At 45.1% G+C, this 14,730-nt stretch overlaps 1 protein-coding gene across 1 annotated transcript in view; it reads left to right on the top strand.

The window, feature by feature from the left end:
* The window catches only part of PALM2AKAP2 (PALM2 and AKAP2 fusion), a 312,433-nt gene that overhangs the window by 293,842 nt on the left and 3,861 nt on the right, over positions 1–14,730 (top strand). The window contains exons 8-9 of the mRNA XM_042780386.1: positions 6,717–6,895; positions 12,361–12,399. Coding sequence (XP_042636320.1) covers positions 6,717–6,895; positions 12,361–12,399 — 218 coding nt within the window. The remainder of the gene's footprint in view (positions 1–6,716; positions 6,896–12,360; positions 12,400–14,730) is intronic.

Below are 14,730 nucleotides of genomic sequence, written 5' to 3'. Positions count from 1 at the left end.
GACCCCTCCTTGGGTTTCTGAGGCAGTATCACTATGGAAGTAGATTGCCCCATCTTCCTTCCGAGGAGTGGCTGGTGGGTTTGAACCGTCAGCCTTCTGGTTAGCAGTCAAGTGCCTTAGGCACTGCGCTACCAGAGCCCCTATATATAGGTATAATTGTGGGTATTTGTACATACTTATTTGTATGTGCTGTATATACATTATATACATAATACAGCACATAGGGGACACAGTTACTAAAACTTCTTAGATCCAAATACCTCATGGGACTCAGTTACTGGCTCTGAAGACTTAGCACCATTGTCTCGTGGAACAACGAGGTCAACTGGTGTAACTTAGTTCATGACGATAATGTTCTCCTAGTTTGGTGAGTAGCATCTGGGTCTTTCAAGCTTGCTAGTGGCCATCTAACATACATCTATTGGTCTCTTCCTATCTGGAGCAAAGGAGAATGAAGGAAACCAAAGACTCAAGGAAGCAATTGGTCCAAAGGACTAATGGCCTACACAAACCACAGCCTCCTCTGACCTGAGACCAGAAGTACTAGGTGCTGCCCAACTACCACCACTAACTGCTCTGACCAGGGACACAATAGAAGGTTCCAGTTAAAATGGGAGAAAAATATAGAACAAAACTCAAGTCATAAAAACGATCAGACTTACTGGACTGATAGAGTCTGGAGGAACCCCCAAGATTATCGCTCACCCTACCACATCCTTTTAACCTGGAACCGAAGCCACTCCTGGAGGTCCTCTTTCAGCCAAATACTAGATTGGCCTATAATAAACAATAACACCTGTGGGAAGGAATCTTTGCCCCAAAGCAAAGATGAAAAGGCAAGTGGGGGGGCCAGCAGGGAAACTGGAAGGATGGAAATGAGGCAGGTAGGGTGGACATGGGGAGAGTGTTGACACATGGTGGGGACAGCAGCCAGTGCCACAGAACAATCTGTGTACGAATTGTTGAATGGGAAAGTCATTTGCTGTATAAACTTTCACGTACAACGTGATGCAATGTTTTGTCTTTTGTTTTTTAAAAAAAGATATTAATACTTTACATAAATGTGGGCAATGCTGTCCGACTGTTCCTGCATTAGAGATTCACAATCTGCTCTAAAAGGTTAGAGAAGTCCTCTGGTACGGAACTCTTTCTTTCTTTCTTTCTTTTTTTAAAAATAACTTCCTCTGATCCAGTGTTTCCCAAGCTTATTTGACCAATGGCTTTTTGTTTGCACCATCAGTTACCATTTTCAAACCTGTCTTTAGGACACATTTTGGAAACAGAACTTCATAATCATGCCAGCCAAGCAAAGCTACTTACTCTCAAGGGTCTTCAAAACCTTCAGCCTAAAATTCGACTAGATGGAATAGTTTGAACAAAATCATGTTTAAGAAACAAACTTGGAGCTGTTTCCTACCCTCTGTTCAGGATTCCACTTCTCTTGGCTCCTTCCATCGGTTTTAAAGCTCATGTTGCACCTGGGCCCTGGTCTACTAATGTCAGTCACTGGCCTTTAGCCAAGATCAGCACAGCTCTGTCCCGAATCTGGATGGTACTTTCTATCTGTGTTGTTTCCCGCAGCAGTGACTAGGGTCCTTCAAGTGGGCTGTTCTGTAGAGTGTTGAGGGAAGAAAATGGGCTGAAAATGATTTTCGATGGGGGCTGCTTTCAGCTGTCATCAGCTATTGAGTTGTTCTCCAGCCAGATGAATAAATAAATATGAGAGAGCAAGAAGGATGGGGCCTAGGAGTATGAGGAAAATGCTGAGTGAAGTGTACACCAGAGCAACAGGAAGTGAACATCAAAGATTACCTTCCCTTTGGTGAGTCTAATGGACCAGACCAAGGAACTTGAAGGGTTTAACCTTGTAATTACCACTACCCTGTAATGCAGCAAAAAGTTTGTCCCAAGAGTAGGATGTGCATACTACCCAGGCCTGTGGCATAGGCCCTTTCCATTGTCTATATGTACAGGTTATGAATATCTGACTTACATACAACCTGTAGTTATGAACCAACTCCTTTGTCAAGCTTGTTATATTAAAAATGTAAGGTCCATACAATGGTTCATAATAACAAGCAGACCCTACTTTGTGGTGAGCATCAAAACATTATTATTACTGTGTTATTATGATGGTTTAGTGCATGTATATCTGGAAATGTTTCTTTAAATGCTTTTTTTTTTTTTAATGCATAGAAAGGTACACTAGATAATAAGATAAACATTTGACTAACATCAGATATGAACAATTCTTAACTGTTCTGACTTAAGCACAAATTCAACTTATGTGCAGTCTTGGTGATGGAACTTGTTTGTAATCTGAGGACTACCTGTAATGATCTCTGGGGACCAAACAGTGGTGACCTTTGCAGGTGCACTGTCAAGGAAAAAGCATTAGAAGTCTTTTTTCACAGATTTGGGGTGGGGAGACAGCTAGCAGACTTGGCTGCAAACTGAACCTCTATGAAAGATGCCAAGTGGGGTACAAGTCCTTCGCCAGCTTTTTGGTCATCTGTTTAATTTTCCTAAGATGCAGAATTCTGCAAAGTTTGAACCCTTCTGGGGGAAGGATGGTCAGAGGTAGCATCAAGGGCTGAGCAGAGAAGCCCAGACTAACTGACTTTCCCTGATGCTTGGCCAAACTGAAGGCCAGAAGCTCAAGGATGGGGTGCCATCTTTCATCTGGGGGCCTGTAACAGCCCTTCTGGAGCTCTGATGTGGACCTTGTTACCAGGAGCTTCTGTTCCCTCAGAGGCTGTTCTCAGGCCCCTTCTCTTTGGAAGAAGCTACTCCAGACTTGCTGTGTCAATCTTTCTTCCCTGTTACCTGTTCGCCCTCTAGCGGCTATAGTCAGTAAAACTTGTTCCGGGGATGGATAGAATGGTAAAAAATAAGCAGGAAGTAGCTTAATGTTTAGTGAGTGACCACTTCTCTTTTCAGTACATATCCCATCCAGTAACAGCCATAATGCATGCTGGATTTGGGTTCCAGAACCAACTTCAGATGTCACTAGCTTATGTAACTTGGCTCTGGTGGCATAGTGCCTAAGGCATTTGACTGCTAAGCGGAAGGTTGGCAGTTCAAACCCACCAGCCACTCTGTGGAAGGAAGATGGGGCAATCTACTTCTGTAAAGATTTACCACCTGGGAAACCCAGTGGGGGTCGCTATGAGTAGCAGTTGACTCAATGGCGGTGAATTTGGTTTGGTTTGTGCAGCAGAATTGTACAGTTTTATGCAGAATACCCATGGAATTGTTAATTCTCACTTGTCAAATTATTCTTTGAGATTCCAAAATAAATAATAGCTAAATTCATTGCAGGGAGCTCGGGTGGCACACTGGTTAAAACTAACCAAAAAGTTGGTGATTCCAACCACCAGCTGTTCTGGGGATGATGAGGCCATCTGCTTCCGTAAATGTTTACAGCGTCAGAAACCCTATGGGCAGTTCTGCTCTGTTCTATAGAGTTGCTATGATTTGGAATCAACTCGATGGCTGTGGGTTTGGTTTAGATTCATTTTATGTTGTTCTTTTAAATATTAACTTAGTTCTTATAACAGCTGTACCACTATTATCAGACCCAGTTTACAGATGAGGAGCTTGAGGTACAGAAACAGTAGGTAACTTGCCCCAAGCTATTTGGCTGCTAGGTAGTAGATTGAAACCCCAGCGGAGTGACGCAGAACTCACCATATGCAGCGGTGTTTCTCAAGCCTCCCTTTATAAAGGCAGTGGGAACTTTTAGAGATAACGTACTGAGCATGCAGGGGTGAAAGGACTGAAGCCTGGCTTTGTATAAGAGAATCGGGCTGGCAGGCAGGCACCAAACGTAAATGTTTAATCTGGGTGATGGGTAGACAAGGGAGGTTATAGCATTCTCTAATTTCCGTAACCACTTCTGGTGAATCCAGGGATTTTGAAACATTTATCTTACTGTTAAAATCAAAAGACTTTTATATATATATATATATATATATATATATATAAAATGGGGTAATTCAGATCAAAGCAGTGGGTTTTACTAAATTATTGTTATTGTTATAATTGAGGTGGTGCAGATGGATGTGCTCTTCTGTATGTTAAAAATCACTTCCCACGTGATCCCCAAATTTGACGGATATCTGCCCTTTTTTTTCTTAAATCGATAAGGGTCGTGTCATCCAGTGTATTTGATAAGCATAGCAAAAAGCTTGAGTTACAAGGGACCTTAAAGACGCTTCTTCCAAAATGATCGTTTTACAGCTAGACAAGTTGGAGCTCGGAGAACTCAAGCGTTAAGCGGTCTGTTCAAGATTAAAGTGGGAACCCAAAATGGTTGTCTGCAGGCAACTGCAAGCTGGTAGATAGAAGGGCAGGAATGAGAACCTGGGTGTCTGACCCCTAGGCTTGTCCAGCTCCATCAGGACCCTGTGCCCAGCACAGGGCAACAGCAGCCCACTCAGAAACTGTGGCCCCACGTTCCCTTGTGATTCCACCTACACCAGCCAGCGGCCAAGTGAGAAGTTCGGCATCAGTCAAATGGCTCTTTAACTTGGTGGTTATCAGATTTTAGACTTGAATGGCACCATGCATTTTGTGTGTTTTCTTCACATTCTTTGTTTATAGACCCCTAGGAGTTCTGGTGGTGTAGTGCCTAAGGCATTTGACTGCTAACCAGAAGGCTGGCGGTTCACACCCATCAGCCACTCCTCGGAAGGAAGATTGGGCAATCTGCTTCTGTAGTGATATCACCTCAGAAACCGAGGTGGGGTCACTGTGAGTCAGAATCGACTGGAAGGCAGTGAGTTTGGTTTTTCAGTTATGTCACCCGTGAAGAACATAGTTGGAAAAGGTATGAGTTTTGTACTGGGAGATACTTAAAATTGTATTTGGAGCTCTGTTACAATAAAACCCAGCCCTTAATGGGCTAGAGGGAGCTCTGGTGGCATAGTGCCTAACACATTTGACTGCTAACCAGAAGGCTGGCGGTTCATACCCACCAGCCACTCCTTGGAAGGAAGACTGAGCAATCTTCTTCTGTAGAGATACCGCCTCAGAAACCCAAGGAGGGGTCACTATGAGTCGAATTGACCCCAAGGCAGTGAGTTTGTTTGTTTGTTTGTTTGTTTGTTTTAATGGGCCAGAAGCCAGGGCCAGACGTTTCCTGAGAGAGGAATGTGGATGGTTCTAGTGAAAGTATCTCACTATAAAGAGCCCTGTTGCACAGTGGTTAAAGTGCTTAGCTGCTAACCTGTAGGTCGATGGTTCAAACCCACCAACTGCTCCACAGGAGAAAGATGAGGCCATCTGCTTCCATAAAGATTTGCAGCCTTAGAAATCCTATGAGATAGTTCTACTCTCTCCTATAGGGTCGCTGCAAGTCAGAATTGATTCAACGGCAGTGGGTTTGGTTTTGGGTGAGAGTCACTGTATGGTTGTTAGCTTTCCTTCGAGTCAGCCCTCAACTCAAGGCAACCACATGCACCACAGGGTGCTTCCTGGTCCTGCGCCTGCCCTGTGATCAGCAGCAATTGTGATCCACAGAGTTTTCAATGATTTATTTATTTAGAAAGTAGACCACCAGGTCATTTCCTAGTTTGTCTCTTTCTGGAAGCTGTGCTGAAATCTGTTCAGCGTCATAGCCACATTCAAGCCTCTACCACCAGATGGGTGTATTAGCTGGGAATCGAACCCAGGTCTCCCACATGGAAGGCAAGGCATCCCCTGCTGAACCACCATTGCCCCCACCAGTCACTAGACCAAACCAACAAACCCAAACTCACCAGCCATTGAGTTGATTCGACTCATAGCAACCCTTCCTTGCTTGGGTTTCCGAGGCAGTATCTCTACAGAAGTAGATTGCCCGGTCTTCTTTCCGAGGAGTAGCTAGTGGGTTTGAACCACCAGCCTTCTGGTTAGCAGTCAGATGTCTTAGGCACTATGACACTGTTTAATTCATTAGTAGCCTGCTCTCCTCATGCTGAGAATTCTTAGAGGGCATTTCAAGAGCTAACATCTCACCATTTCCAAGCCCAGTACACACCTTCTGCTACAAGCTGCCTTCATTGGCATTCATTCGTGACAGTCTGGGAGTCTCAAACCCCAATACTTTCAGGACCCTGACAGGTAAGGTAAATTAATGATGTAAGACTAGGGTGGTCTGGGGGAGAATAAGCCTATTTCTAATTGTAAGGTTTGACGACACTGTCCTGTCTATACAAAAACCTGGGCAGGGCAAGTGACAATTGGTTACCTCTGATACAGAGGAAAGAACCTGGTGATAAAACCAGGAGACTTGGATGCCATCTCTGACTCCCGGTGACCTGGGGACAGCCTTGCTTTGCAGAGCCTCAGGCCTCCTCGCCTGTGAGAGGTGGGTCTCTAAAGCTGGAAGTTGCTACCACCTCTACTGATCTGTTTCTGCATCTGTGATAGAATACATGCCTCGAAACAGTCATTCCCAGTGTCTGCTTGTCTGTCTGACAGATACTTGCAGAAAACCTGACAAACCTCATTGATCTCATTTACTTTGGAGAACTGGTTTCCTTGACTCTCTGTTGGATGGGTTTGTGACATTATCCTGAAGTGCTTTGATTCTTGTGTTAAAATAACCCTTACTTAACCTCATTCTGGTACCACTCTAGGTCAGAGCTTGCTTTTTGCCAGTTTTCTTTTCTTCCTGAAAGCAGTCATGAGCAGACCAGCTTAGAAAGGGTGTTCTCTTCGTGTTGTTTCAGGGAAAATAGAAAAAGTCAGACCTCCTCCATCCCCCACAACTGAAGGTCCCAGCTTGCACCCTGACTTAGCCCCCGAAGAGGCTGCCGGATCTCAGCGGCCCAAGAATCTGATGCAGACCCTCATGGAAGACTATGAGACACACAAATCTAAAAGGCGCGAGAGAATGGATGATAGTAGTGTAAGTGTTTCTCTTCCCCTTTCGCTTCTCCAAGAGCGGACAGACATCAGCATGGTGTATGGGGTCCCAGTCCAGGGTGAATCTCTAAGAGGTTGTCTGGCCAGCATCACGGTTCCAAAACCAATGTTTGAATGTGTGGTTTAACATGCCTGGAGTGGGGTTTGGGTTTTTGCCTCATTTCCAAAAAATGTTGATCATGTATGAAACACACTCTTTGACTACCATGTGTAGTTTCAGCCTGTTGGTAAGACTAATGCATGAACTGTTTGTTGTGTAGAAAGACGATGTGCAAAGGGCAACATGGGGAAGAAGGAAATCCTCCCCAGGAAACAGGGAGCTGGGCTCTGTGGTCTCTTAAGATTATCCTTCTCTAGGGGAACTCTGAAGATGCTATTCCTTCAAGGCCTATGGTATCAGCAACCCCTATAAATGTTCACGGTGCTTGAAAACCAAGGGTGTTTTGGGCTATAACCAAGCCTATGTATATGGTTTGGTAGGAAAGAACCATTTTAAATGGCAGTTGAAACCACACAGCCACCCTCCTATCTCAGCCCCAAGAACATCACATGAGATGTTTGTGAAGGAAGCTGTGTGCTCTGTGGTTTCTCCAGCAAGAGTCTTGTGAGCTGTTTTTCTGTAGTCTCCATGTGGGGCTGGGGGTCAGCCCCAGTGTTGCATGTCAACCTCCAAGAGCCTGCTGGCACCCGCCTCTTAGGGGCTTGGGGTTTGGGTTTTTGCCTCATTTCCCAAAAATATTGATCGTGTACAGAGCATACCCTTAGGCAATCACCCCCTCTTCCCAATTACACTTCGGGTACTAATAGCTTGAGTTGGTTGAGGATTCTACCCAGTTGACCTGGGAGAGTCCTGGTCCATGCCTGTTTTCCCACTGTAATTATTAATAGCATTCCTTTTCTTTCACTCTCAAGTGTCCCAGTTTGGATGATAAATTATCTAATCACCTTCAACTTGAATGCTGCAGGGCCCACCGTAGGAATTCCACTCTCACACAGCGTTTCATGTCCTGGTTGACTAAGTTAAAGGATTTCTGGGTGGAGAGAAGCTACAGAAACTTGCTTTCAAAGCATGTATTAGTAGAGAAAATCTTTCCCATCTGTTAATACTTGAACCACGTGAGACACTGACTTGGCTACCCTATTAGGCTGGAGGGTTTCTGGGCTGTCCCTAGGCACGGACCCTCCTGCATTGCAGCAGTGTGATGGGCCTGGCCCTCGGAGGCTGTTGGGGATGTTTCTGTTGCTGGCTTCAGTGTGAGGGTGCCAGCCACTCCTACCCAGAACCAGTTGTACTTTTTCTTTTCTCTGAGCCACTTTACAAGAGTCCCATGGCACAGTGGTTAAGCACTCGACTGCTAGTCACAATGTCAGTGGTTCGAACCCACCAGCTACTCTGTGGGAGAAAGATGTGGCAGTCTGTTTCTGTAAAGATTACAACCTTGGAAACCCTCTAGGGTAGTTTTTACTCTGTCCTACAAGGTCACTATGAGTTGGAATTGGCTTGACAGCAACAGGTTGTTTGTTTTTTCTTGGTTTTAAGCCACTTTAGTCGGCCCTTCTTTGCAGTTCCCCTAAAAATATGGAGTTTTCCACTAGGAATTTTGTAGAGCCTATAGCCGTTTTTGGGAAGCTCTGGTGGCATAGTGCCTAAGGCATTTGAGTGCTAACCAGAAGGCTGGCAGTTCAAACCCACCAGCCACTCCTCGGAAGGAAGGTTGGGCAATCTACTTCCGTAGTGATACCGCCTGGAAAACCCAAGGAGGGGTGGCTGTGAGTCAGATCCGACTCCACGGCAGTGAGTTTTGGGTTTTTGTTAATGGCCATTTTGAAGCTTAGTGCTAGAAGCTTCCTGTTTCTTTTCTCCCTCATGGCAGTTTTGATAGAAGTTAGCCGAGGGGACTTCTTACTTTCTGGTGGGCAAGAGCAAAGGGAATCAGTTTGCACGTGATCCAGTCAGGTGTTTCTGAGCACTGCCTCCGTGTCTCGTGTACGTGCCTTGTGTCTTGGCGTGCAGACGTCAGAGACAAATGCTGTACACGGGAAGAGTCAGCTGTCTCCCATTTCATGCAGGTTGAGGGCTGGAAGCCTCCTTCTGCAGCCACCAACAAATGCCAACCGGGGTCCCGTTAATGAAGTTACTGGAGTTAGCTTTCTAATTCCCTGATGGCCCTTCATTTACGCAGGTGAAGTGACAGCCTCTTGTCTCTGGTTTTCTTCAGTAAATGCATATTTTAGGTAAGGAAGAAAACCACCTGACTTCAGCTGCCAATGTCCCCAGATCTTGGATTCAAGGCCAAGTGTTTTGCGCTGCTACTGATACTACAAGGAAGCCAAGTTTGGTTATCATACTATAATCCAGATCCCAGAATACATGCTCGGATTGCTCCTAAAGCAAGCACGTGGTCATCAGCCAGCCTTCACCTCAGAGCCTCCTGTTCAGATTCACAGACTTTCCTTTTGTCATCTGTGTCAATCGCTTGAAGAAAATGTGGAAGTTTAACTCTAGGAATGAACAAATTCTCATTTTTTTCTGTCTGGGTCCCCCCGCCTCCATTTTTCTTTAATTGTTTTTTATACCAGAAGGATAATAACGGGGTTGACGGGCAGCTTGACAGTTGTGAGTATAACCAGGCATCCTCCCTGCCTAGAAACTGCAGTTCTGTTCTCCTGGTTCTTTTCACAAACACTGTTCTCAGCTGAAAGGTGGCTTCTTAGTCCCCTGCCCTCTAGGAGCCGAATATGGCCACTCAGGGCCCAGTGTCACCCATGATGCCCCATCCTGACCACCCTCCCACCAGTGTTCCTGCCCGTAAGCCACTGCCTTCTGGAGACTGTAAGCCCCAGCTGAGAGCAGAGCACCTCACAGGTCAGGGCCCTAAAGGACCTAGTTCTTCATAAACTGAATGAAACGGACTCTTATTTACTGTGCCTTCCTAAGGAAAAGGCAGACTTAAAAATGAAAGAGGATGATAACTGGAATCTATCTATATGGATCTCTGATGGTGCAGTGGTTAAAGCATTCAGCTGCTAACAAAAAGGTTGCAGTTCAAACCCACCAGCCATGAACTGGAGAAAGATGAGGCAGTCTGCTTCTGTAAAGATTTACAGCCTTGAAAATATCGGGCAGTTCTCCTCTGTCCTAGAGGGTTGTCATGAGTAGGAATTGACTCTATGGCAGTGGGTTTGGGTTTTTGGTTCGGTACCTACAGAGGTAGACACAGTGATACTGATTCGACGGAAAAGCGGAAGGACGGAAAGGATAGAAAAGCCAAATGAAGCCACCCCTGCAATTTACCAACATTAACTGAGAAACCTATTTTTGTCATCAAAATAGGTTAAGTGTCCACACCTACCTCCCAGCAGAGGATCCGTGGTGTCTGGAGTCCTGGCCACCAGCTCAGGGGCCTGCTGGTTTGCATTTTTCCCACTTGATACAGGTTAAAGCAGGGCAGGCAGGGAAGCCCTCTGACTCACTTCCTTGCTAGGAAGTGGCGTGGGCAACACTGTGTGCCTTTTGATGGCCTCTCTCAGGTTCCTGAGCTGTCACTCTCTCCTGATGGAAATGAGGTGGTTATTTGAGGGCTTCAAACTCACTGCCATCAAGTCGATTCTGACTCATAGCAACCCCCTTTGGGTTTCTGAGGTGCCCAGTCTTCCTTCCACAGAGTGGCTGGTGGGGTTTGAACCACCAATCTTCTGGTCTGCAGTTAAATGCCGTAGGCACTACACCACCAGAGCTCCTATTTGAGGGCTCAGAGAATGGCAGATTAAAGCATGAGCTGTCTCTCAGAGTAACTTCTCAGGACTCATTGTAGCAGCAACATTAAGTCATCTGTGGGTGTTCCAGTCATTTTGTAGTTGCTGCAAAAGGTCAATGACAAGGAACGGGAAAAACCCCTTCTTTCAAAAAAGTTGTTCCCAAATAGCCCTACCTGTCAACAGCCTAGAACTCATGCAAGGAGCCCCCTTCAGTGGCCTCAGTCTCGGTCCACTTGGGCTCGTCAGCCCAGCTGGGTGTGGTGTGATCAGGCCTTGCTCCCTGAAGGATGCCTCAGCTAATTTCTGGCTTTGGAGGGCTGCTATCCCTACCCCTCCTCTTACCCAGCACTACTCACTAGCCTCTACAGGTCCTGTGTGCACATTAGGAAAAGGCACCCCATGTGGGTGGACCCAGCCCAGGTACGCAGCTTGGCAAGTGGCACCCGTTTTCTTACTTGGAAATGTTACCTTATGTGGAAAGTTCCCTTACCTGAGTCTGATACCACCTTGATCAGTCTTGCAATCTGAATGGACTTTCCTAAAGGACTGTCCGTGCTTTGCAAAGGAAGGGTATTTAGGCAAACAGTATTTTTTCTGGCCAGGTGTCTCACAACCTGACCTGAATCTCAGAAGCCAGTGGGCCATTGGCTCCATGATGCTCCTGAACGTGTTGGTGAATTTGCTCCTGTGTGAAGTAATGCTCGCCTGAGTCCAGACCACAGCCTCCTGGGCATTCAGCCCCCATACTCACGCCTAGCGGGTTTTTCTCCTGTGTCCTTCTAGGGAAGGTGCAAAGGAGAAGAGAGCTTCCAGCCATCAGCCTGATCATTATGGAATAGTAATTTTTAAATGCACACCTACAAGGAGTGATCACAGATGTGTGATCCTACCTAACCAGCCTATGATTCCCAATAAAGGCCTTAGATGTCTTACACAGTATAAATGCAAGGTCATTATCACAATTCTGGAGGGGGCTGCCCGGAGTTTGTCCTTCTATCTCAGTTCCAATAGCAGGACCACTTTTGTGCCCCTGGGTTTAATTTTGCAGAAGATTTTTAGACTCCTTCAGGCACTTCTCATCAAAAGATCATTCCAATCTTGGTAACTTACCCAGGCCCCCAAGGTTGTGTTGTATGAGGTAGCATGCTCTCCCTGCAGTGGGCCCTTACGTCAGCCTCAGAGAATTCACCTCCATAAACCCTGCATTTGGACTGACTTCTCTCCATGGTTAGGGTCCTCTTTTAATGGGACAACAGGCTACAGGACCATTTTGGGGTTCAGAGAAACCTACAGGGAGAGAAAAGCCAATTTGGCTATAGATTTGGATTCTGACAAGTCCACACTGGCCGGCAGGGACATTGCTGGTGGGTGGCTGGTTTATGTGGGTGGTGGTGGTGGGGAATCTTGTTAATTCAAAGCACAGAGAATGGAAGCAATGAATTTGAATTAACAAAGTATGCTTATCTGATATTTTTATTAATGGATAATAGGGTATCTATTTGCTGCATAAGATACAGGCTATTAAATAAATTACTATCAGATGAAGCAAGTCCTGATGTGGGTATGTGGTGATCTCTGATGTTTCCCTCTTCCCCATCCACCCCCGGCATGGTGCTGGTTCCCAGCTGGGGGTGTTCCGTGAGTGTATCTCTGCCGTGTACTAACCCTGATCTTTTCCCTCTCTGCCAGTACACTTCTAAGTTACTGTCTTGCAAGGTGACTTCCGAGGTACTTTTCAACGTGTTCGTCTTGGTCTTCCTGCATGCTTGACCCACGTGCATGCTGCTGTGGTTGGCTGGTTTTTGATCGGTTAAATGGAAAAGACCAGAAAATGGTCCTTCTCCATGTTTATTTCTTCCTGCCTTTTCTGTACCGGGGCACTGCCTGTGAGTATTGGAGGACCTGCAACAAGGATGCACAGTGCTGTGCTTTGCTGTGCTGTGTGGTGGGGTTGGAACAGACCTTGCCTGCTCGTGGGTCTGGAAGACGTTGGGCTAGAGGGCGTAACGGATGAGCTTTGTGGATTTCTTCCATGTCTTTGGGCATGGATACCACATGTACTCGGGTCTGGTTGGAAATAAATGCAGTCAAGCTGACTGAGCTGTTGATTTGGACCAGTCTTCTGTTTCCCCTTAAAACAAGTCCAGGGAGCATCATTTCATAACTTTAGGAATTGTTGCTCCATCCCAGTTCCCCTTCCCCCAAATCTTTAATATATATTTTTGTTTTGGAAGCTTCTCTAAACATTGAACTTCCCACAAAGCTTCTTTCTTTCTCTATCACTTCGTTTGAAGGTTACATGAGTGCCTAGGATGGGGGAAAGCACAATATTTTTCAGAGCATTTTTTATTTCAATAGCATGTTAGTAATATTTATTTTAAAAGATTTCTTTTTCAAACATACAGAATTGTAGAGTAAATCATTCATTCGCACAAGCAATAATTTATATAGGACCAACTATGTGCCAGGCACTGTTCTAGGTTCCAAGAATGCTTCAGTCAACAAAACAAAGTCTCTGATACCATGAAGCTGGCATCTAGATGTTTAAATAATTTAATAAAATATCAAAGCCCACCTCTCTAGCTTAGTCTATTCTTATCATTTGTAATTATTGCTTAATGTTCTTAAGATAAGTGAACATCACAAACACGGTTGGAGCCCTCTGGTTACTTCTCCCAGTTCCCATCTCTCTCTCTCACCCCGTCCCTCCTGCCCTCCTCCTCTCCTTCCTGAGAGATGACTGACTGTTCTTGAATTTGGTGTTTATGATTTTTATGCATGTTTTTACACTTGTATTCCTGTACATATATATATACATCAATAACACCTTGTGTTTCTGCATGTTTTTCAACTTTCTGTAAATGATACCTCATTGTAGTACCATCTGCTCTTTTTTCTGTCTGCATTGTTTTTAGATGTGCCCATGTTGATACTTGTGGTTCCAGTTCACTCATTATAGCATTTGTACAGTATTCCATTAAATGAATAGATCATGATGTATCCATCCTCCTACTGATGGGAATGTAGGTGGCTTACATTTTTTGCAAATTACGAACAATGCTTCAGTGAATGTCGCCATATGTGTCTGTCTGTGTAGTTACGGAAGACTTTCTGTCTATTGATCTACAATACTTAGTGTGGGGCTGGTGCATCCTCACATTCACTAGATACATGCAATTAGTTGTCAGCCAACCTATAGTTGGTTGAACCGACTTATAACATAATACAAAATCTCTCACTTAGCAGAAATAACTACAGTTAACTATAGATCTGAGCTGAGAATTATCAGAAATTTTCTTTTGTAAGGAACAAAGTGAATATTGAGAATATCACCGTATGTACCCTCTTTGTTATCTAATTATGCTTCCCATCTGTTGTTGCTGTTGTTATTTTCCATCGAGTCGGACCCAACTCATAGCAACCCCTCCTTGGGTTTCCGTGGTGGTATCACTACGGAAGTAGATTGCCCCATCTTCCTTCCGAGGAGTGGCTGGTGGGTTTGAACTGCCAGCCTTCTGGTTAGCAGTCAAGTGCCTTAGGCACTATGCTACCAGAGCTCCCTGAAGAGGGATTAGGGGGATAAAAATGCATATGTTATTGTAAGTATAAATAAGGTAACTGGTATTATTTATCTATCTTTGGTTTCACACCTCCAGAATGAAATTGTTATGTTGATTGATACTCAAAGTTAATCAGTTCACTTGAATTCCTTAAGCCTTAGAGAGAAAAGGTTGTTTTGAGAGAAATGACTTTTTTCCCCTCCGCCAGACCTCAAAGGAGCTCTGGTAGCACAGTGGTTAAGAGCTCAGCTGCTAACCAGAAGGTCCGTGGTTTAAACCAACCAGCCACTCTGTAGGAGAAAGATGTGTCAGTCTGCTTCCATAAAGATTTACAGCTTTGGAAACCCTGTGGAACAGTTCTACTCTGCCCTATAGGGTCACTGTGAGTCAGAATCGCCTTCTCAGTGCATTTGGTTTCCTTTATCAGGCCTGAATCTGAATAAAATTTTGAAACCTATGCAACCTTATGGAGCTCTGGTGTCGTAGTGCCTAAGCACTT

Source organism: Orycteropus afer, unplaced genomic scaffold (genome assembly GCF_000298275.1).
Source record: "Orycteropus afer afer isolate SDZICR_OR568_19922 unplaced genomic scaffold, OryAfe1.0 scaffold00037, whole genome shotgun sequence".
Taxonomy (NCBI): domain Eukaryota; kingdom Metazoa; phylum Chordata; class Mammalia; order Tubulidentata; family Orycteropodidae; genus Orycteropus; species Orycteropus afer.
The sequence above is the reverse complement of the archived record's forward strand: the minus strand, read 5'-3'. Positions and strand labels throughout refer to the sequence as shown.